General features: G+C 41.0%; 1 protein-coding gene across 2 annotated transcripts in view; it reads right to left on the bottom strand.

Annotated features, from left to right (window-relative positions):
- Positions 1–23,379, bottom strand: part of MBP (myelin basic protein) — a 97,441-nt gene that overhangs the window by 48,772 nt on the left and 25,290 nt on the right. For both annotated transcript variants that reach the window (XM_035124388.3, XM_035124387.3), the window contains exons 2-3: positions 22,056–22,128; positions 4,219–4,312 (exon numbers count right to left, since the gene is read on the bottom strand). In XM_035124388.3, coding sequence (XP_034980279.1) covers positions 4,219–4,312; positions 22,056–22,103 — 142 coding nt within the window. In that variant the 5' untranslated portion in view covers positions 22,104–22,128. The remainder of the gene's footprint in view (positions 1–4,218; positions 4,313–22,055; positions 22,129–23,379) is intronic.

The following is a 23,379-nucleotide window of genomic DNA, read 5'->3' as shown; positions in this document are numbered from 1 at the left end:
AAAAACACTGATTATTATTTCTACTATTTTATAGCATTCATTCATTGCTTACTACAAAAATGTCTGAAAGCGGCTTACAACTATAAAAAACATACATAACAGAGAAATGTAAAATACAACATAACGATAAAAGAACTTGAATGACTAAATGTGCCCCTCTTGCACCAGCAGAAAAAAAGGATAAATCGTGCCTCATCCTGCTAAAAGATGAACACCAATACAAGCTAGGGTATCATCATATCACATGACTCCACTTAAAAGCCAAATGCCTGGATGAACAGGATTAGCACCTTAAAGCTGATAAAGATGTAACCAGGCACATCTCTCCAAAGAGATCATTCCGCAATTGGGAGCCACCACCGAAAAGGCCCATTTCTGTGTTGCCGTTCACAGAAGCTCCCTCGGATGAGCCACACAAATAAGGGCCCCCGATGATTGATGCAGGGTGCAGGCAGGTTCATGCGGGGAGAGGGAGTCCCTTCCTTGAGGTATTGGGGTCCTGAGTCATAGAAGGCTTTATAGGCCAAGACTAGCATTTTGAATTGAGCCAGGAAACTAATCAACAATCAATGCAGTCAGCTATTGGGGTTATATGCTCAGATTTCCTACTTCCATTTAACAATCTGGCTGCTGAATTCTGCACTAGCTACAGTTTCCAAACTGCCTTCGAAGGTAGCCCCCTGTATAATGCATTGAAGTAAAATAAAAGTACAGTCTGCACCTCGGGGGGGGGGGGGAATGCATGCACCCCAAATCTGCTCTTTTGTTAGAAACTCATTATTTTTATTTGCGTTTTTTTAAGAACTAAATAATCAGATCATAAAATGTAATACTATAAACCTGTTCTCACAAGCACAGGAGTGGTGGTGCCAACATAGCTTCACCTCCTTACCCTCCCTTTTGACCCTTGAGATATGTGGTTTAAGAACCCACCTTATTTTTGTAATATTGTTTTCAACTGTTTTTGATATTGCGTAATATTGTTTTTTTATATTAATTTTGTGTTTTAATAGCTGTAACCTGCCCTGGGACCTTAGGCTGAAGGGCAGGCAATATTGCAGCAGCAGCAGCAGCAATAGTAAGAGTAAGAGTAAGAGTAATAATAATAATAATAATAATAATAATAATAATAATAATAATAGAGGCCTAACTGGGATGGTTAAATTCTGGCCTGACGTGAGAGATGCCATTGCTCTGAATCTATGCAAAGTATCATGTTTATGCTTGCAGCTAACAAGAATAAAGTGATGGCTGGTACATACAGTTCATGGCCTTTACTTTAAGAAATAAATGCCTTGAACGGATGCTTACAAGTTGGAATTAATTTGATCAAAATAAAGCTTGGGTGGAGTTGGCTAAACTTGGAAGGAACTCTACAAAAAAGATGACATGTTGTGCATGTGCAAGAAAGCTGGAGAGAAGGGTGGAAGGAATTTAAGGCCAGATAGGTTGGGGTTCCTGTAAAACTGAGATTGTATATTGTTTTTGTGATATATTTTAGAGCATGGGGGGGGGCTGCATTCTGCCCCAATCTCATTTTATACTGCCTCCAACACCTCCTCAGTTCGCCCCATTTCCTCATCCCGTCTTGATTTTTCCAGGTTTTTAAGATCGTTTCCCCCTTTCAGAACACTTAAAAGGGTCAGTATTTTATTTGAAAAACATTCATAAATTTTATATTAAAAAATATTGATTGCGTAGCTTGGGGGTATTTTACTTTTTTGCTAATTGTGCTGCTTTAAATGTGCATTTTATATTTGACTTCCTTTAGAAATGTTAAGATCATTTTTTTTATTAACTCTGCTGTGTTAAATGTGCATTCTGTACCTTAGTAGGATTTTATTTTGAAGCCTTTAACATAATATTTAGTTTATACTAAATATAAACTAAATACTTTAGTTAATAATTTAGTTAATTACATTGCTTTGAATGTATCTTTGGCTTTCTTCTGTAATGTTTCACTCTGGGTTGCTTCATCCGATATTTTAATATATGTTGTAAACCACTTAGAGATTTTTAATCTTAAAAATACAGAGTGGTATAGAAAGGAAATGAATAATAATAATAATAGTCCCCCCAGCTGCCTTTAACAAATGATTAGACTCCGATCGTCTCTCTCTCTCTCTCCCTACCTAGCACATTGCTGTCAGAAATTATTTTCACTTCCTTTTCAGAACACTTACAATGTGGTCAGAAAAAAGCTCTTTATATGCATTTGACAGGAATCCATTAACTTCACTAAACAGATACTACTTTTGATCACACTTGCATTTGACTGGCAGAATTACTTAAATGTCATTTTGTACAAATGCTATAGAAATTAATATTTCTTTATAGGATTAGAGCCTGTCAAGTAGCGTTGCCTAGATTCTGTATGATGATCATTAAGCATTGGGAGTTGGCCAGTCCATAATAGCACTAGTAAAATCCTCACCTTAAAATGAATAAAAACAGGGGAGGATTGTGCTGTGATGATCATGACACCACCTTGCAACAACCTCTCGGCACTCTCTTAACGAGAATGAGCTTTGTGTTGGTTTGTCACCATTTGGCATTAATGCAAAGGCTTGTTCTCAAGGAACAATTGCGCTTACAGCTGATGGACGGAGCTGCCCAGCAGTTCACTGTGAACTGCAATAACCTCACAGCCTTCATCCACTGCATGGCAGCTAAACAGCCTCGGCCAATGAAATAATTAATCAGGTAAGTTGCTATGTGTCCATTTGCTTCCATTTGCGCTTGCTTTCCTTATCTTGCTTACCGCTGCTGGAGAATGGCAACGAATGTGTTATATAAATGAACCGCATCAAAAAGCAGCCCAGATATAAGCTATAATTGCCACTGCCATATCTATTGCATTTTTTTATATATTTTATTCTGAGCCGTTATTGTAAAGGTTGTTTTCATTATGAGAATAAGTTACAGGGCTGCATTCAACTAACTTTTACTCAGCTGACCCACTGAAATAAATGGACCTAAGTTAGTCATGGCCATTAATTCTGATTGCTTTACTCTGAATAAAGGTTAGTTCAGTGCAACTCACTGTTCCCTGCAAAAAACCTACCTCTTAAGAAGCAAAATATAAGCAGTAAGTTATCAAGCGCTATTAACGATTCCAGTATTTCGCTTTCTCCTCCTACATATTCATTCCCTTTCTCTTCCCCCCCCCCCAGCAGTTGTTGCACTTGTTTGGTATAACTTTTGTTTTTCCTTATTATTCTAGAAGCAAGCGCCAACCTATTTTTTTAATGACATACCCACAGAGCTTTTAAACTGATAATAATAATAATAATAATAATAATAATAATAATAATAATAATATATTATTTATACCCTGCCACTCTGGGCGGCTTCCAACAAAACACTAAAATACAGAAATCCATCAAACATTAAAAGCTTCCCTAAACAGGGCTGATGAATTATGTTTAACAGTAGCCACTGTTGTAATATAAGAATGTGCTGTTAAAGTGCATCATAACTTCCTATTCCCAGCTTTCTTTACCATTGAGCATAACTCCCATGCATTGCAGTTGTTCCCTCCACTTCTCTCCAGTGCTTATGCAACAGTCCATATGTTTTATTTCACAGTACATTATTATAAACCACTGGATAATTCCTTGGAAGTTCCGTTTCCTAGTGTTGCTCCTAACATGGCCAGAACAAATGCACATCCCTTGCTCCAAATGCTATCTCAACCTCTTCTAATTTAATTGCTCTTGTCATCTACGCAAACTTTTTCTGACACAACATAAGATATTACGAAGATGTAAATACTAAAAATCAAGCTGTGAAACCTTCCAGTAGGGCTAACAGTTAAGCGAGGGATATTGTAATCCACCTGAGTAAGCATGCATAAGAATGGATTGTAAATCGCAATTATCGTGTTGAACATTTAGAACTATGTCTCCCCCTTCTGTCCCTTTCATTTCTTCCTTTGCAAAGGCATCACTTGCCTCATCCCTAGCCAGTGTGCTGATGATCAAATGATGACATACATTACACCTGCCAACTTCACAGAAACTTTGCTTCTTTTAAAATGGCATCTAGTGCTACCTTCTACAATACGAAATACCAGAAATAAAAGAAGCAATCTAGTGCAACACACTACAGTTGCTAAAAGAGGTGGGTGGGGCCTTAAGCGGTACACCCAAACTCTCAGCTATTCTTAAGTAGGGAAAAGGGTTTGAGAACGATGGCTCTAATACTTAGGTCACATACCAAAAACTTCGCTGTCCTCAGAGGGTTGCTGGGTGAGCCGGTCTGCTTTGGGGCTCGCTTTGTTTTCAGCTTCCTCCACTTTTCCTTCGGGGATCTGAAAAAAAAAGTACATTACAAGAGTCAGCAAAGGAGCAGCTGTAAGAAATGATTGTTCATCAGCAAATAGGCAGCTCTTAATATCTACAGAGAAATACACCAGGAGCCAGGCTCAGGCTGCTTTGAAGTCTGACCTCTAATCCTAGGAGTGACAAAACAGAATCTGTACATGTGCATAGACCCTGTTTATATCAATTCTTCACATGTGCTGGGGAGCCTAAAAACATGTCCAGCGGCTGACTCCTGGCTCAATTTTAAGCCCCGATTTTATGAAACCGACAGAAAGACATTTACTGGTGCCAGTTTCCAGCTTTCGTCATGAGTCAATGGTGGTCGCTGCTCACTGCCCTCTGACAATGTTGCCCAGCAGGGTCTGGGGAGTGTACTTCATACTGCTGTTCCGCTTAACCCTGTGTCTGCCAACCTGAAAGGCAGAACAGGTGCGACCTGGGAGTGTGTCCATGCCATGGACGAGCCATGATTTGTGCTTGGTTCCTCCATAATTTGGAACATTGGCGTTAATCAAGAGGTGCTCATGGACTGGCATTTGGCAATGAGCTGCAATCAATCAGCTGCTGAAAGGACTGGGCTAGGTTCTTTGAAGGTACCTGAATTTGTTTCAAAAAAGCTTGGCCTTACACTGTGGTTTTGGAAGCAAAGAATCATAGGGACCATGAGGATCATCTAGTCCTGCCCTCTACAATGCAGGAATATGTAGCTGTCCCAAATGGGGGTGGCACCTGCAACCTTGGCGTTATCAGCACCACGCTTCAACCAACTGAGCTATCCAGGAGCATTGGAGGACATCAGGAGCCCGCATAGAACAGGAAGCAGCACATTGGCCATGAAACTGTAAGAACCAATTGAAATTCTGACTTGGCCTTGCCATGCCTGCAGTCTAACCCACCAATTTTGACTTTGGGAATGCCCGCAGCTCACCGGTAGAGCATCAGCTTTGCCTGTAGGTCTCAGGTTAATCCACAGCATCTGAAACCCTGGACAGCCGCTGCAGATGAGACTGAGCTAGTGGTCTGACTTGGCATGAGGCAGCTCCCTATGTTCCTATGGCCCACCAAGCTGAATGACGCCCTGCTAGGCTGCTTAGATGTACTGGATACAGAATGAACAGAATTCATGGGACATGATTACACAGGGATTCCCCCTCCAGGTTTTGATGCTCTTATTCAGCATACAAAATCTTCACAAACCATACGGAGGCAAGTGGCCTGGCGGCTGAAGCACAGTTCAGAGGGCGCCCCTTCCAGATAATAACGTCTGAGCAAGTATAGATGGGAAAAGGAGAGCCATGGAGTATTTAGGTCCTAAGTATTGTAGGGCTTTATATCTCAAAACCAGAATGTTGTTTGCTAGTGGGTACCAGATGTTGTGAGAATTTTCTACTACAGAGTAGGATGTAAAAACCTAACTCGGATCCAGCTGTCTATTTTTTTCTTTCCCAGTGTCTTAAGATGTCCTGCAATCCGTTGCTCACAATTTAATGAAAAGAGTGGAGAGAGCCTCTTCCCTTTAGAGTCTTTCAGCTGGCTGGAGAGAATCATGACCTGTTTGGGTGTGTGTTTTAATTACCCAAATATTATATTTATGAGGTTTATATTAATTGCTTTTATTCTAATACAAATGAAAACTTTTATTCTAATACAGATGAAAACGGGAGCCTATCCACAACCAAAGACGATGCAGAGTGCACTCCTGTCAATGTCTTCTCAGAAGTAAGCTCGTTGAGTTGAACAGAACTTACACCCAGATTAATGTGCATTGGATTGCAGCTTCAATGCCTATGTCTATGCTTTGTTGCTGCATGAACTAAGTAGGTATTGCTTACTTCAAGGGTGGAGAACAGGTGAAATGAAACAGGCTACTGTCCGGTCCACCTCAGCTGACAAAAGCCAACTGCACCTGACCTCAGGACCGCAGTTGGCCAAAGAAAGTTGTGGCCAATTTTTAAATCCCAGAACGCTGCCTTGTCCAGTTTGGTCATCTTTCTTGGGTAAGGCCTTGCTCCCTGTGGGTGGGTCACTGTGGGTGGGTCCGTAACAAGAACACACATGTTCTAAGGTGTTATGGATTTGTTAAAGTTGGTGTTTGTGTGAACATAGTCTCTTTTACAGAATTAGGTTGTGTATCACACTCATTTGCTTTAAAAGACAAATGACAGCTTAAAAATTACTGGAAGTGGCTGTTTTGTGGCAGCCTTATTTACGTTGGCGTGTCAAGTCTCTTCCACATATACCCAGAATATATGCCATTGTTCTCCGAATGATCCAAAGCTTCATTGAGTTATTTCTGTCTCAGTGGTGCATTGTGCATTCTTGTGCTATGGGAAATCTCTGACAAGATCTTGTCGTCTTCCACAGTGCTTCTCAAATGTTCTAGTGCTCTCTTGTGCTTGCTTCAGTATCTGCAGGATTTTGATCTTATTAAATTCAGGCCTTGGGCTAATTTACATCTGATGCCCTTTTAAATGTGTGGTGGTGGTGGGGTTATTGGGTTGTCTTTGTTTTTTTGTTTTTTCTTATGTATTTTTGTCTTTTTTATATTGTAATTCTATGTTGTGAACTGCCCTGAGATCTACAGGTATCGGGTGGTATACAAATTTAATAATAATAATAATAACAATAATAATAACAATAATAATAATGATAGACAAAGATGCCTGCGAAGTGGAACATTTTGGAATGATTTGTTATCAAAGCAGAATGGGGGAGATTAATTTTGAATGCCAAAAATAAATAAATTATTGCTCTTCCCCTCTCTTTATATAAAAAAGCTTTCTAACATTACATAATAACACCTTCTGAGAAGGCTAGATTTCTCTTATCACTTACAAGGTGTTATATTCAAGGAAGCCATTTTGTGCGCAGAACACCTGCTCACAAAGCAAAACTTCCCTTCCCTCTCCTCAGACTGTGCACCCCAACAAACCTCCCAGAGTAGATTTGGGGGAGTGCAAGGTATGTGAGCGTAGAGGAGAGGGAAGGGAACATACAATAAATAACTATTTCAAAGAGAAGGGAAATGAACAAAATGTACAAAAAGATGCCAGGAGATGAACAAGAAATTAAATGAGGAAAATAGTGAAGAGGGAGAGAGCAATGCAAATTTAAGGTGGCAAAGGGGATTTGCAAGACTTAACATGGAGCCACAAGCTGCACAAAGTGAATAAGATCAGGTGGGGAGGGGTCCCCAACTGTTCTTCTATAGGTCAGCTGGTTGGAGTGTGGTGCTGATAATGCCAAGGTTGCAGGTTCAATCCCTGTATGGGATGGTTGCATAAATGCATATTCCTGCATTGTAGGAGGTTGGACTACATGATCCTCGGGGTTCCTTCCAACTCTACGATTCAATGATTCTCCTGTCAAAACAGAACCACACCCCAGTCTTTGTGCTTTCTCCATGTGCTTGCTTGCCATTTATATAGCTCTAAGTAAGTCATCTTAGAACACTTGTCCTCATGGTTATCTCTGATTTTGTAGCACAAGAGTTCGCGAGGATTTTCAATGGCTCCACCTCATTTCCCAAACATAGGAAATAGCTGTAAGAGCAGTGCGGCCAACCTCCCGGGCTTTAACGTAGAATTGAGGGTTGGATCCAAACTCAGGAGGCAATCGAAGCCCCTGGCCACCAGCAGGTTACAGGAAGCTGCCTTCTACAGAGTCAGACCATCAAGGCCAGGATAACCTACACTCTCCAGGGTTAATGGAGCATCTTAGCCACTGCAACATATACAGCCCTGCCATTCACACTGTCCGGGGCAGGTGGTGAAGAAAAGCCTCTTTGCTGTGCCAGCTGGATCCAAGCAGGGCTGAGTGGAGGGATACTACCAGCTGGTACTGGATTGAATGTTTCAATCATTCTGCCTGTGATACACAGCCCATAGGCTTTGAAATGAGTAAGTCAGGATGGAACCCAGAGTTCAGGCAAGTTGAAGGCGCAAGGTGTCTGAGACTTAACAGGCCAAGGCCATGATTTAGGTGAGAGACTGAGAAAGAACAAATAGGCTGCTCTGATGCTTCCAAGAGAAGTGAAAGAGACAAATTCTTTCATTACACTGTTTACACACTTCTGACTTGACATTAGTACAGCCATTAAGCAATCAGGCAGAGATAGCCGAGAATACAGGAATGTCATAAATAAAAGCCACTTTCCAGAATAAAAGACGTAATTTATTTCAGGCACTGATTTTTATGCCTTACCTATCATAGCCCTGAAGTTATAAACCTGTACATTCCAGAAGCAAGAATGTTTGAAATGCTGCAAGATCTAAACATCTGCTCTGAGTTTATTGCAGAGTGCAGAGCAATAAAACCTATAATCCTAAAATGTTAGCAGCAGAAAATGAAAAAACAACAATAACCCTCCTCTGTGTTGTGTTCACAAATGGTATTGAAGAGTGTTTCTGGGATGACATGGGAGCATTAATGATTTGAAATTAAACAATGCTAATAAACGAACCAGCCATGTAACCAGTGTTAGAAACTGAGATATGAAAGTCAGGAGCTAAATGACACCTTAAACCTGGGTTATGGGTGCAACAATGGAATGTCTAAGCACACTTTTTAATAACAAGAATACAAAGTTGAAAATGAATAACTGCAGCTAAAACATTATGTTCATTTTTCACATGATCTAGTCCAGGCATCCCCAAACTGCAGCCCTCCAGACGTTTTGGCCTACAACTCCCATGATCCCTAGCTAACAGGACCAGTGGTCAGGGATGATGGGAATTGTAGTCCAAAACATCTGGAGGTCCAAAGTTTGGGGATGCCTGATCTAGTCCTTCCCCTGCCCACACCCCTAATATTCTTAAGAAGGTCTCTTCTCCAGTCTTCAAAGAGTAGCTGGAAGTGGGGAGGCAGAAAAACCTCCTCCTTTCCTTCCACTCTGCAATTTTAATATGAAATCTTAGGTGCAGTACTGCACCCAGAGCTCAGAAACTGCCCCCCCCTTTTGAAATTCCCTGTCGCAAAAAGTGCCTAGAACAATGGGAGTTTTGAACGCGGCATGTAACATTCCCATCTTCTTCAATTTGTTTAGCTTCACTGATAAATTCCGTATTCAGGTGAGATTGCAGATATTGTACTATTGTGATACAATAGATTGAGATTTGTTTGCATCTGGTAATCTGGCAATCACAAGAATTCAACGATGGAAAGTTTGTATCCATATGAAATCAGAACCAGGTAACACCAGTAGAAATTAACTCACACCAAAATAGAATTATGTGCAACTGCATAAACCTGAAATTCTGAATTCTGCAGGGAGATCACAACATTCTCCTTTAGAAATGTGTCTGTACAGTCATACCTCAGTTTAAGTACACCTCGGTTTGAGTATTTTCAGTTTAAGTACTCTGCGGACCTGTCTGGAACGGATTAATCGACTTTCCATTACTTTCAATGGGAAAGTTCGCTTCAGGTTAAGTACGCTTCAGGTTAAATATGGACTTCCGGAACCAATTACACTCATACCTCGGGTTAAGTACGCTTCAGGTTGAGCACTCCGCGGACCCGTCTGGAACAGATTAATCCACTTTCCATTGCTTTCAATGGGAAAGTTCGCTTCAGGTTAAGTACGCTTCAGTTTAAGTACTCCACGGACTGTCTGGAATGGATTAATCCACTTTCCATTACTTTCAATGGGAAAGTTCGCTTCAGGTTAAGTACACTTCAGGTTAAGTACAGACTTCTGGAACCAATTGTGTTTGTAAACCGAGGTACCACTGTATATTTAACAGCCATTAAAATAAAATGGGATTAAACAAATTGGAATAAAACTATATAAAACCAGAATGAATAAAAGTAGGAACAAACTTAAATTTTTGACTCTCTCAAAATTTTCCCCTTGTCGTAAATCACGACAGGAAAGGATGCACATCCCTGTGCTTTAATGTGCCCAGTAATATTTAGTAGTCACCTGTTCATCAACTTGACTAACAGGCTATGATCTTGAGGCCTTGAGGTCCCCTCCTTCACTTAACCACAGCTATGCATGGCAGTGAAATGTCTGAAAATGATTGAGATTGCTGGGGAGGTGTCTTCTTCTGTCCATACTCCAGTCTTTCAGTCAAGCTAAACTTTCTGGAAATGTGCTGAATGTACTATTAACATGACAGTGGCAACTGACATTAGGCTGAGTATGCCTTTGTTGGGCTCTCAAAGGAGTCTAGGCCACAAATGTGAATATTGCAATAACAATGTTCTTTTAGAACTCACTGAGGAACAATGCAGGCAGCCTCATAGAAGCCTGCGGGATATAAACTACCTGGAAGTGATGTGTAATGGACATTATATCTCGGACACTGCAAAAGCTCTGTGCTAAAAGTACCTGGGGAGAAATAGGAGCTGGATAGATTTATAATGTGATCTCCTAAAGCCATCTACTACAAGTACACTACAGTTAATGCAACAGAGTGCTGATGTGGTATCTGGACCATAAGAGAGCAAATAAACACAATTAATAATAGTAATTAGGAAGCAGGAAAGGTAGGCTGGCAACTGGAGACACTGAGAGGCGTGCGCCCACACACACACTTGTTTTTCAGTAGTTGGCTAATGGTGTAAAATGCTTTTGATTGTCCATAGGAAATTATTATTGCTCCTATTTATTAAATTATACAAACTCTGCAGATCTCAGGGATGTTCACAACATAAAATTACAATATACAAACCACAAAATACATAGTAAAATTAACAACAAACCAATAACCCCCCACAATACATTTAAAGGGCCATCGGGTGTTAATCAGCCCAAGGCCTGCTAAGTTTCTTTAAGGGGACGGGTGGATTAGGGGAACCAGCAAAGGTCTTCAGTGAATGTACTGTGGGACAAAGCTGGACTAATTCTAGGGGATGGCTCCTGGTTCAATGAAAAACTTCCATAGTAGGAAGGTGTTTGCCTTTCTTCACTGGACTGCCCACCTGCTCCGTCTCACCTGCCGCAGGTGAGCTATGGTGCTTCATGGGCACAAGGGTCAACTTCAAGGCACTCTCATAAGGGAGTGTCAGATTTGAGGCCTGGATGTTAGTAATCACCACGCCTTGAGTGACCCGGCAGGTAAAAAGGGGATAATTCTGTCAAATTAATCTACAATTATATCCTAAAGGAAATTATTTCACAATGCTGGGGACATTTATTTATTGAAACCACTATATAATTCTTTTTAGGCTGTTAACTCATTTCTATGCTGCGATTCATCATCCTTCTCCCTCGCCACCACATGAATGTTGGTACTCTAAAGCAAACCCTTTTCCTCAATTCTGGACTAAGTTTTTATCTGCAGGTCAAAGCCATCCCTGTCAGAAGCTCATTATTTTCCACAGTTATCTCAGAGTAAAAAAAGGAAACAACAAGGCTTCCCTTCTTTGCCATGCTAACAGAGAGAAAAGCAATTGGTGTCTCTACCTTTCTTATTCCAAGTACGAAGATGTTAGCATATCAATGAAATTTCTAATATACTTTTTTCAAAATTACAGCAATTACTATATAATGGATGAAAGATTTCCTAACATTAAAAAAATGATTTTTCTATTGCGCCAGCAGCATGCACCCTGAAGTGAAATGTTTGCTCAACATGAACATAATTTCCCTTTGCAGCAGGGACGGGGAACCTGTGGCTCACCAGCTGTTGCTGAACGACACTACCCATTATCTTATTTAACATTATTTCAAAACTACTGATCATTTAAATCTCCAAGCAGTGCACAACATTATTATAAAATATACAATATAAAACCACCAACGTAAAACCCGTGACACCAAAAACAGCTTCAGAAAATACACAGCTTCAACACAAATAACTGGGGAAAGCCCAAGCAAAAATATAAGTCTTTAGATGATGTGTAAACAGATGGCGCTTCCTGTACAGCAGGGGGCAATAGTGGATGGCAAGGTGGGGCGGAGGCGCTTTTCTGACCTCCCAGCAGGTGAGTTGCTGTTACTTACCAAGGTTTAGAGAGGTGAGGTGGCAAGGAGGGCAGCACAGTGCAGAAGCTTTAGCAGGGGAACAGATTGGCTCTGCTAGGTGCGTTTGCACCTTGCTGACCTCACCACCACCTTTCCCCCCTCCCTCCCAGTAAGCAGAAGCAATTCGCCTGCCTCCACCCCCACCATATCACCTCCTATCAGCAAGGAGAAAGATATCCCCAAAAATAGGCACAACAGTCGAAAATGCCCCTTTCCAGGTCACCGCTATACAATAATCTGCAGGTTGTAATGCCTCTAATAAAAATTACCCTGATGATCTTTGCAGCAGGTCTGGAAATTTCTTATGGGTTTATATGTTAACAACAAGACCTTGAACGGGACCAGAAGCTACCAGTGCAGGAACCTCCACACAGGTGGCAGATATGCAGAACCAGGTCCCCGCTCCCCGGCCACTAGTTTCTGGTTCAATCTCAAGAGAAATCCCGAATGGAGTTCATTAAATTAATCCAACTATTAGATTACCTATGTGTCAGTCACAGTGGCCAAGTTATGCCAGGCCAGGAAAAAGCACAGTTGGTCTACCAACTGGAGTTTGTAACAGGTGCTCCTTACAACATTGTTTCTAGAGACAATGATGACTCTAGTAACACCTCTAAACTATACAGCTGTTCTTGCACAGGGAGTGTAAATCCATGCAGAACCACTTATCGCTCAGTCTGTCTTCTTCAATTTCAGTTTAATGGCCCTTATCCAGACCACCATTGCATCCAGGCCCCAGTTGAGTACAGGCAGAGCCTCTGCTGGTGTAATGGAGAATTAAAACCACATGTTATCAGCATACTGTGTGGTGACACCACACCCCCAAATCTCCAAATGATTACTCCCAATGGCTTCCAACAGATATTAAATAGCATAATTCCTGGCCATTGGTCATGGTCGCCAGGACTGATGAGAATCCAGCATCATCTGAATGGCTACATTTTCTTCATTCTTGCTTTACTATGTAAATATCTTCCTTAAAATCCTCTAATCAAATCAAAGTAACTGATCAGCAAGTGTGTTACATTACAGAAGCTTATGAGCTTGTATCCAATACTGGACTAAGTAAGTTTTGCATCAATGCAAAGATTCCTGCTAGTGCCCCTACAAGTTTGCCACAAATCTGCTCTGGAGGGTAGGGGGGAAGCCCCAGAACAGACCCAGGGGGACATGGGGAAAGGGGAGAGGAGAGAGGGGAAAGCGGTGTTGCACAAGCAGGAATCCTTCAATGCTGATGATTTATATAGATTTCCCTTAGATTTAAGAAAAAAACTAAAACCAGGTAGATGTGGCTAGCTAAATACTAAATCAAAAACATTAACTGTTGCATTTTAGTATTTTGTTTTATTTATTTACAACAACAGTGGCATTTGCGCAATATTTGGCTGACCTCAGAAAGTCTAGCAAGAAGAGAGCTTCATATCACATGAAATTTCAGGAACAGCTTCAGATAAATATCTATGGTTTCAAGTGAAGATGTGGAAATTGCAAGGAAATGATTCACCCAAATACCATAGCAGGGAGTGGCTTGTTGCCTTTCACTCCCAGGTGACAGCTGATTCATCTACAAATAGAAAGTCCTGTTCTGCTAGAAACAATCCATTATTTTTCACCCAAACATGGTGTGTCATATCTATACAGTTGTTGCTTTTTTTAAAAAAAGTTCTCTTGTACAGCTAGACTACAGGTTGAAACTTTAAAGAAACTTATCTCACACGTCTCATTTGGTCAAATGCAACTCCAGAAACTATCCTGGGAAATGAAAGGGGATGTTTAATGACATCTTGTGGTTAAGGGAAGGTATCAATTTTAACTGCAACGAGACATGCCAAAACCAGCCTGTAGTTCTAGTTACTCTTTCTCTCATAATGCAATAGACATACAAATAATCCATCCATCACGGGGGGCTACGTTTGTAAGGCCGTTATAGCATTCCAGAATATTAATGTGCTATTTCTAGTAAACTCAAATTATATTTGAAAACAATGAATTCCAGATAGCAGTAACAAGCACATGTACTGACATGAGAAAAGCAATACCAGAAAGAAGCCCAAGTTAATTTCCAGAACATACCCTACGGATAAGGAACATTTCAATCTTTTTTCAGCTGAGCATTATTTGGTGACAGAACCTATGGAGTAAGCTGTCTTGAAGTAAAATGGCGGATGACAGCACAGTAAACGCAACTGCTCCATCAAGATTAAGTTCTCTTTCTAACAAGGCAGGCAAAGAGGGGAATCTAAAGAGGTGAAACCGTAACAGTGGAAAGAATTATGGAAATAAGGACACCATCTCTAACTGAGCAAAGGAAATCACTTGGAAACATACTGTGGAAATGTATCTGGCTAGACTTATAACCCCTTTGGGATTAGCTAGCAAAAACTTGCATTTTGATCATCAGTTGCTGTTTTTTTTTAAAAAAAAGAAAGAAAGAAGAGAGCTGATCAATTGCTACAATTAATAAGAGCTCTGATTTAAGTAACTGGAAAAAGCAGGAAGAAATTTGCTGAAAATGAAGTGGTGTTACTTTTGGATTGTTGTAAATTTGCAATAATATATGGAACATTATAACCGAGGATATCCTACACAATTTATTGTGGGGCAGAAACACAAAAAACATGCAAAAGAACATATATGAAAAGTGATTCTCTCTCTCTCTCTCTCTCTCTCTCTCTCTCTCTCTCTCTCTCTCTCTCACACACACACACACACACACACACACACACACACACACACACACAGAGAGAGAGAGAGAGAGAGAGAGAGACTTATATTTTATCCTGATTACTTTATTTTCAAAAAATTCCTTCAGTAGCACCTTAAAGACCAACTAAGGTGCTACTGAAGGAATTTTTTTTATTTTACTTCGACCCAGACCAAAACGGCTACCTACCTGTAACCAGAACTTTATTTTCAGATAGAGTGGATCTGTATCACATTTCTGCTACTGGTGAGAGACAATGTTTATCAAATGAGAGAATGTGGACGGACATGGCTTATCAAAATAGCAATTGTCTTAGGCTAATTACACCTACCGATGCCCTTCTATTCCATGAGGCACCTAAGATTCACTTTCCAGATGTGACTCTGCTTCCAGCTATGGACAGCCCAAAAGTATATGGGAAGCTCATGAGCATACTCTGTTTCTGATCAGAAAGTCTCAGGAGTTCTGGTCACTCCAGCTCAATTAAAAAAAAGTAGATGCAGCAGAGAAGGCTATCTGGATAGCATGCCCACAGCAAAAATAAAAATAAATACATAGATGTGCACATATGTGAAGAGGAGAGCAGAACAGGGAATTTGCCCACCTGCAAAAAAAGACCTTTATAATACATAGTCTACTTTTCAGTTTGAACATTCTTTCAAAGCCAGTGGAAAACTCAGCCGTATTATGCTTCATTACTCAGGAATCCTGGCTTGCAGTTTCCCAACAGACTTCTTTTCTACCTCCTCAAATATCATCCATCAGATTTGGCTCATTAGATCTTCTGGGCAATGGGATGGCAAAGAAAACACATAAAAGTGTCAGTGATCTTTTTAATACTTAGCAGCTTGTCTATTACACAGTAAGAATGAGAAGAACTTCTAGAAAATCTGTTTCACGGCAATTAAGCAAACTTAAAAGTGGAATATTTCCCAATCACACCTCACAGCTAAGCCTGTTTTCTCCTGAAGGCCAGGTAGAAATGAAAAGCTGGTGCCCTTGGCTCCCAGCCTATATCTTGCAGCCTGACATGTAGCAGCTGGGTGACTGAGGAGCAACTTTTCATTTCCATCACACATGGACACCAGCAAGCAAGCACATGATGTCAGGGCTGGATTCCCATGCAGGTCAGCAGGTCTCTATTGTCAGATTAGAATTGGAATGAGGACTCTACAAAGTAGGAATAGCCCTAGTGCCCCCCATCATCTCTGACCATTGTTCATGTTGGCTCAGGCTGTTGAAATTCAACAGCACCTGGAAGGCCCCAGACTCCCTCTCCTTGCTTTGGACGCCGCTATTTTCTATTGCTCTTCTCTTTGATCTTTTCTCCAGTTCTTTCTAGATCCTGATTCTGCATGTGTTACTGGAATATGATCACAGGACGTCAGTCTTAATAACTAATGAGCTGAATTCTGCTTCCAGTTGAAATTGTTATATCAACCCAGAAATCTGTGAGCAGATCCTTTAGGGATCTTTTGTCAGGTCTATTTATCATCAAAATAATGCGTGGAGTACCTCCATGTAACTAAGGCTCTCCAGGGAAGTGGTTTTTCCAGATATGTTCCTCCCAAGAGGTACTTTAATCTTCCTTTGATGAATGACTTTCTGCTATAAAACAAGCAGAAATGCTATTGTATAAAACTGGTGTCTCTGCAGGAATGGATAGATGCATTAGAAGCAGACACAGACTCTCCTGGTCTAAGAAATATTGCCATTAGAAATGGGTCGTATGAAATTGCAGACCCACCGAGGCCCAGCTGAATGGCTAACGTTCTTCAGCCTAAAAGGCCACAGACTTAAAAGGATGAAAAGCTGAACACATCTTCACTCCTCCCCACAGCCCTTGCTTCTCGCTTTCCTCCTATTTTCATCAGTGCTGTTGCTCCTTTCCTCCCTCTCCTATCCAGGCTTGATAATCTTGGGGAGGGGGGACAATTACATTTCTCCTTCTGCTGATGCCAACTCTTCTTCTAGACTTCCTTGGTCTTAAGCATGTGGCTGTTTCTCTGGGGAGGGCATGAATATGTTCATAAGTGAAATTCTCGTTCAAGAGAATCATATGTGAATTGTGGCTCATAAGCCAACCATAATTTCCCCTGCTATGGCACAGCAACAGAATCAATGGAGATTTTTTATTTTATTTATTTCTTTACAAACATGGGGGCATAGGAAGGTCCTGCTGGATCACACCAATGGCCCATCTTGTCCAGCATCCTGTTCTCACAGTGGAAAACCAGGTGCCTATGGGAAACCTTCAAGCTAGGACCTAAGGAAAACAGCGCCCTGCCCATCTGCCTTTCCAAGCAACTGGCATTCAGAGGCATCGTGGTGGAACATAGGCATCATGGCTAGTAGCCACTGGTAGCCTTTATCTCTATGAATTTGTCTAATCTTCTTTTGAGGCCATCCAGGTTGGTGGCCACCACCGTCTCCTTTGTGAGCACATTCCATCGTTTAGCTATGTCCTGCTTGAAGAAGTCCTTTCAAGTAACTACAATATTCACCTTCTTTGGAAGTCCGTAAGTTCTAGTCTTAAGAGAGAGGGAGAGAAACTTGTCTCTATCCACTTTCTCCGTGCCAGGCATCATTTTATAAACTTCTATAATGTCCCTTCTTACTTTTCGTTAATCTAAAAAGTGCCAAATAACACAACTTTTCCTCATAAGGGAGTTGCTCCATCCCCTTGATCAGTTTGGCTGACCTTTTTTTGAACCTTTCCCAACTCCATAATATCCTTTTTTTTTAATGTGGGAAAACCAGAAACGTACACATCATCCTCATCATTATTATTAAAAATTTTATACTGCCCTGTACCCACAGGTCTCAGGGTGGTTCACGGGATTAAGAAATAAATAAACATGCAGTTACACCATAAATTTGTGTCATGGCATTGGGATATCAGCCATTTTATTTCACATTGAATCACATTTGCCATTTTACCGCTCATCCACTCAGTGAATGGTCCTTTTGGAGTTCTTCACAATCCTTTTGTTTGTTTGTTTTAATGACCCTGAACAACTCAGTATCACCAGAAAACTTGCTCACTTCCCAGCCCACCCCTAACTCCCGATCTTTTATGCACAAGCTTAAAAGCATATAGTGGGGGTAATTACCTTCAGACAGAAATGGGGGGGGGGGAGAGGAATATAATTTGAAGAAAAAGAAGGTTATCAATAAGCCATGCTTTGGTTTCTGCAGGGCAGTTCATGCCGTTTTTAAAATTTACAATCAGCCTGGATACAAACTGAAGTCTGCTGAATGTGGGAAAACAAAGCTTCCGCTCTCCCCATTACCTCTTCCACCCTGAAGACCAAAGCCACAAGAACATTGCCACTTCCTGTCTTGCAAAAACATCTCTTTCAGCTCCTGCCTTAATTATTTTAAGTAGGCTACAATGATCGAATGCTGCCTGATAAGAAGTCACCAACAGCAAAAACACACTGTATCTTAAACATTTGTACTTCAGAAACAAGACAATTTGAAGAGCGCTTTGCAAAGAGAAAGGGGGGGGGAAGCTATTTGTCAATATTCCCCCTCTTTAAGGTAATTGTACCCCTGCTCTTCATGGTTTTAATAGACTTTCCAAGTTGTTCCAAGAGTTCATGTAAAGAAAGGCTGAAAAGAAGCAGGTAGATGAAACAAGAAGGGAATCATAAATGCAGCTGGATTATTTTAAAGGAAGCTACAGTTCAGTTTGTCCATTGCTTCTTTCATTGGCAGAGAGGGCTAATTGAGGGAAGGTGTTCAGCACATAGGTTTTATTCAAAACATCCGCACTGACTATATAATGCCTATGCAGTACTGTACAGAATCATAGAATCATAGAGTCATAGAATCATCCAGTCCAACCTCCTGCCAAGCAGGAAACACCATCAAAGCATTCCTGACATATGGCCGTCAAGCCTCTGCTTAAAGACCTCCAAAGAAGGAGACTCCACCACACTCCTTGGCAGCAAATTCCACTGCCGAACAGCTCTTACTGTCAGGAAGTTCTTCCTAATGTTTAGGTGGAATCTTCTTTCTTGTAGTTTGAATCCATTGCTCTAAGTCCGCTTCTCTGGAGCAGCAGAAAACAACCTTTCTCCCTCCTCTATATGATATCCTTTTATATATTTGAACATGGCTATCATATCACCCCTTAACCTTCTCTTCTCCAGGCTAAACATACTCAGTTCCCTAAGCCGTTCCTCATAAGTATAAAAGTATATAAGGGTATTATTTTCCTGCGAAGAGCTGTTGACCCACAGGTAAAGTCGAAGGGGAGGGTGCACAACTGACAGTTGGCTGAGGCTGCATGGTTGTGAAATTCCATTTCTCTTTCTCTTTCTGTGCCATCCCATCCCTCCCCACCCTCTCTCACACACACACAAAATAGAAGAGGAAGCATTTCCCAGAGGGGTGGTCCATAGAGCAGGAGTGGGCCCACAGTGTCCAGAGAGCTGGAAAATGCTGCAGGCCATATGCAATGAGTTTAAGGGTCTTTGGGCTGAAGACACCCCAGCGCACCTTAACTTCACTAAACCATCTCCCCAAGCAATAATATGAGTATTTCAAATCATACAGCTGCAACAATTTCATAACCAACTCCCCTGCCGCCGCCCTTTGCAGCTTTTACTTTGCAGATTTTACTTCTTTCTCACATATGGTGGCTGAAGGTGGATGTCCAGGACTTATTGCTAAGAACCTGCCAGAACCCTTTCGAGTGATGTGACAATGTGATTGCACCAAAGACAACAGATAGCAACTCAAAACACAGAGCAAAAGACAGACAGGTGTTGCTGTTTGTGAAATCTCACTGGAAAGTTGTCCTGACTACCACATGCAGCTAAAAAGAAGGAGAAATCCTATGTCAAAGTATTATTATTATTATTATTATTATTATTATTATTATTATTATTATTATTATTATTAATATTATTATTATTACCACCCCACCTATCTGGCTGGATTCCCCCAACCACTCTGGACGGATGTAAGAGGGAGGGTTTATAGGGAACAGCCCCCCCTCATCAGGTCGAGTTCCTCTCAGAGCAGTAAGTCCAGTAGTGGATCAGATTACATGAGTCAGGAAGCAGAGAGGGAGGGACAAGGCCCTAGCAGCGTCAAAGAGCCTCAACACCAAGTAGAGAGGGAGGCAGCTGGGGAGGAAAGGACGGGAGAGCAGTCAGAAGGACGGCCCTTCCCCCGACGCCTGAATTGAGGCGCACAGCACCCCGTAGGACGAGAGGAAGGTGCTTTGGGGTTCCCAAGCTGTTATGTTGGGCACGAAACAGAAAGAAGCCATTGCGAGGTTCTGACTCAGACTAAGCAGACATGTTTTCCAGACTCTTTGCACTGTAAATAGAATGCACAATAAAAAACACCTTAAAGGTTACAGCAGCTTACAGTACATATAAAAACATAGTAAAAAAGCATACTGTAGAAGGTATGCTTCAAGAGCACAGCCAGGAAAAGGTTGACAGAACAGTAAAGTTAACTGAATGAAATCACATTATATGTTAGAAGGAATTAATTCTGTGTTCCATCTACATGTTCAGCACTCTGCTCTGGGTATTTCCTTCCCAATAAAGTATTACTTGGTTCTGAAAACTGACTCTGAAAAAACACAAAAACCAATACATGCTGGTTAAAATGTGTTTTAGGATATGTTGAAACACTAGCAAACACCGGCTCATCTTTCAAGGGAAATGGCAAGAGAGAAATGAAACAGTTAAAACGAAACCAGCACATCTGAATCACTTGATTTGCAAACCTAAATATCAATGGTACAGCCAGCAGCATCTAATCACCACACAGAACCTCCCCTTCTTCAGCAGCAAAATTATCCAAGGACTTTTGTAAAGCTCCAAATCAAATATGCCATGAATTCCTCCCTCCATGCCTTTTGCTGTTTTCCTTAGCAGGGATAAATAGGAGACTCTTCCAAGTTTCCCAAAAGAATATATGTGCTTTGAGGGCTCTGTGTGTCTATGTTGGCTTCTACAGTATTGGGAAAAGAGCAAAACAACAAAAATTTAAAACTCAGTTTTGAATCCTCAGTGATGAACCCTGTGGGGAGATCTTCTTATATATGAGAAATAAAATCATGCAGCTTAGAGGTCAAATTAAAAAACAAAAACATACTTTATATCGAGCAACGTTCCTAAACGCTGATCCAAAGAACACTCTGAGTTTATAGCTGTTATATGAGACACAGCCAAATCCTTTTGCTGCCCTGAAATGATGGGGACAAAATTGTACCTACCAAAATTTTCATCAACCACGAACTTGAGTAGCAATAAAAACTTCTGGAAAATGTAATGATATTATCTCTAAATAATTTCGATTTGTAATTGAAATAACAAATTGAAATAACAAATAACACCCACCCTGTGGAACGCCCTCCCATCAGATGTCAAAGAGAAAAAGAACTACCAGAATTTTAGAAGACATCTGAAGGCAGCCCTATTTAGGGATGCTTTTAATGTTCAATACAGTCATACCTCGGTTTAAGTATGCCTCGGTTTGAGTATTTTCAGTTTAAGTACTCTGCGGACCTGTCTGGAACGGATTAATCCACTTTCCATTACTTTCAATGGGAAAATTCACTTCAGGTTAAGCACGCTTCAGGTTAAGGACGGACTTCCGGAACCAATTACATTAATACCTCGGGTTAAGTACGCTTCAGGTTGAGTACTCCGCAAACCCCTCTGGAACAGATTAATCCACTTTCCATTACTTTCAATGGGAAAGTTCGCTTCAGGTTAAGTACGCTTCAGTTTAAGTACTCCACGGACCATCTGGAATGGATTAATCCACTTTCCATTACTTTCAATGGGAAAGTTCGCTTCAGGTTAAGTACGCTTCAGGTTAAGTACAGACCTCCGGAACCAATTGTGTTTGTAAACCGAGGTACCACTGTATATTATTGTATTTTAATATTCTGTTGGAAGCCACCCAGAGTGGCTGGGGAAACCCAGCCAGATAGGCGGGGTATTATTATTATTATTATTATTATTATTATTATTATTATTAATCCAGTTAGCTCTATGCTTGAAATCAGACTCTCTCTTACCTTTGCCTTCTCGGTACTCTGTTCCCGTTTTCCAACATGGTTCCCCATGGTGCTCCTCAAATTTCTTCCAGCACTACAAACAAAAACAGTTAAAAAAAGTTAAGTTATTCCAAAATCAGCCAGTCAACTATAGTCTCTTTAACTCTATGTACACTAAGGAAGGGGTACCCAATGTGGTGCCCTCCAGATGTTGCTGAACTCCAATTCCCATCATTGCCAAACATCAGAGATGATGGGAGTTGTAGTCCAACAACATATGCAGAACACCCACATTGACTACTTCTGCACTACTGACCAGAGGGGCTGCAACCCTGTATCTATTCCTGTGTGGGGCCCACAATTTGTTTATGCCAATTTTGTGGATATCCATGTCCTCCATTTTTTGATGATGCAACCTGTGATTCTGCAGAATGTTGTTGGAATCATACTCCCATCAGCCTCAACCAGCATGACCAAAGATCAGACATGGTAGGGGCAATATCCGGACTACAAGGTTCACTGTGTGGCAGGTTTAGCCCAATGCATAGAAAGTTTTTGACTGTTTTACGCTGTTGGCACACTGACTCACTCAGAAGCCTGCTCCTAACATAGCTGCCAAGTTTTCCCTTTTCTCGCGAGGAAGCCTATTCAGCATAAGGGAAAATCCCTTTAAAAAAGGGATAACTTGGCAGCTATGGCTCCTAATCAGCTGTAGGAGTGAATTGTTTTACATCAAATATTAAGTCTGTGCATGCTATCAAGCTCCAAATTACCCGGAAGCATTTGTGAATTCTCCAAATCCAATTCATCCTCAAAATCTGCCTGCTAAATGCTAGTGTGGTTGATTAATAAAATTTACCCCAGTAATAAGCCACAAACCACTTCTGGGAGTTGGCAGACAAGAAGAAATGAAGATCAATCAACAGCAGTTAACTCCCATTCTTTATAGTATACAGAAGCACTATTAAAACATCAATACCTAGAAAGCAAGTTGGCTGTGCAGAAGAATTGTGCAGGCTCTGCTGACATTTAACTACTTCCAGTAAGATTTTTAAAGGCTTTGCTCCCCACAGTGACTAAAAAAGAATGCTGATTCTCTGAAGTGTAACATAAACCAGAGAGAATCCAGAGAAGAAAGTCAGTTGGCATGTCTTTCAGAGGGAGTGAGAGGAAAGCAGGGACAGAAAGGACAGACTTGGAAAGACAGGGAGAACAAAACAGGCTGTGGACACAATGCAAGCAGAGCCCAATGTTTGTTCTTTCAGTGGGAGAATCCACTGAAATCACGAATAAAATTGACGTGATTCTTGTACTGCCAACTTCTTTCAGATTAGTGATCTTTTAA

Source organism: Zootoca vivipara, chromosome 8, assembly GCF_965207765.1.
Source record: "Zootoca vivipara chromosome 8, rZooViv2.hap1.1, whole genome shotgun sequence".
NCBI lineage: Eukaryota > Metazoa > Chordata > Lepidosauria > Squamata > Lacertidae > Zootoca > Zootoca vivipara.
The sequence above is the reverse complement of the archived record's forward strand: the minus strand, read 5'-3'. Positions and strand labels throughout refer to the sequence as shown.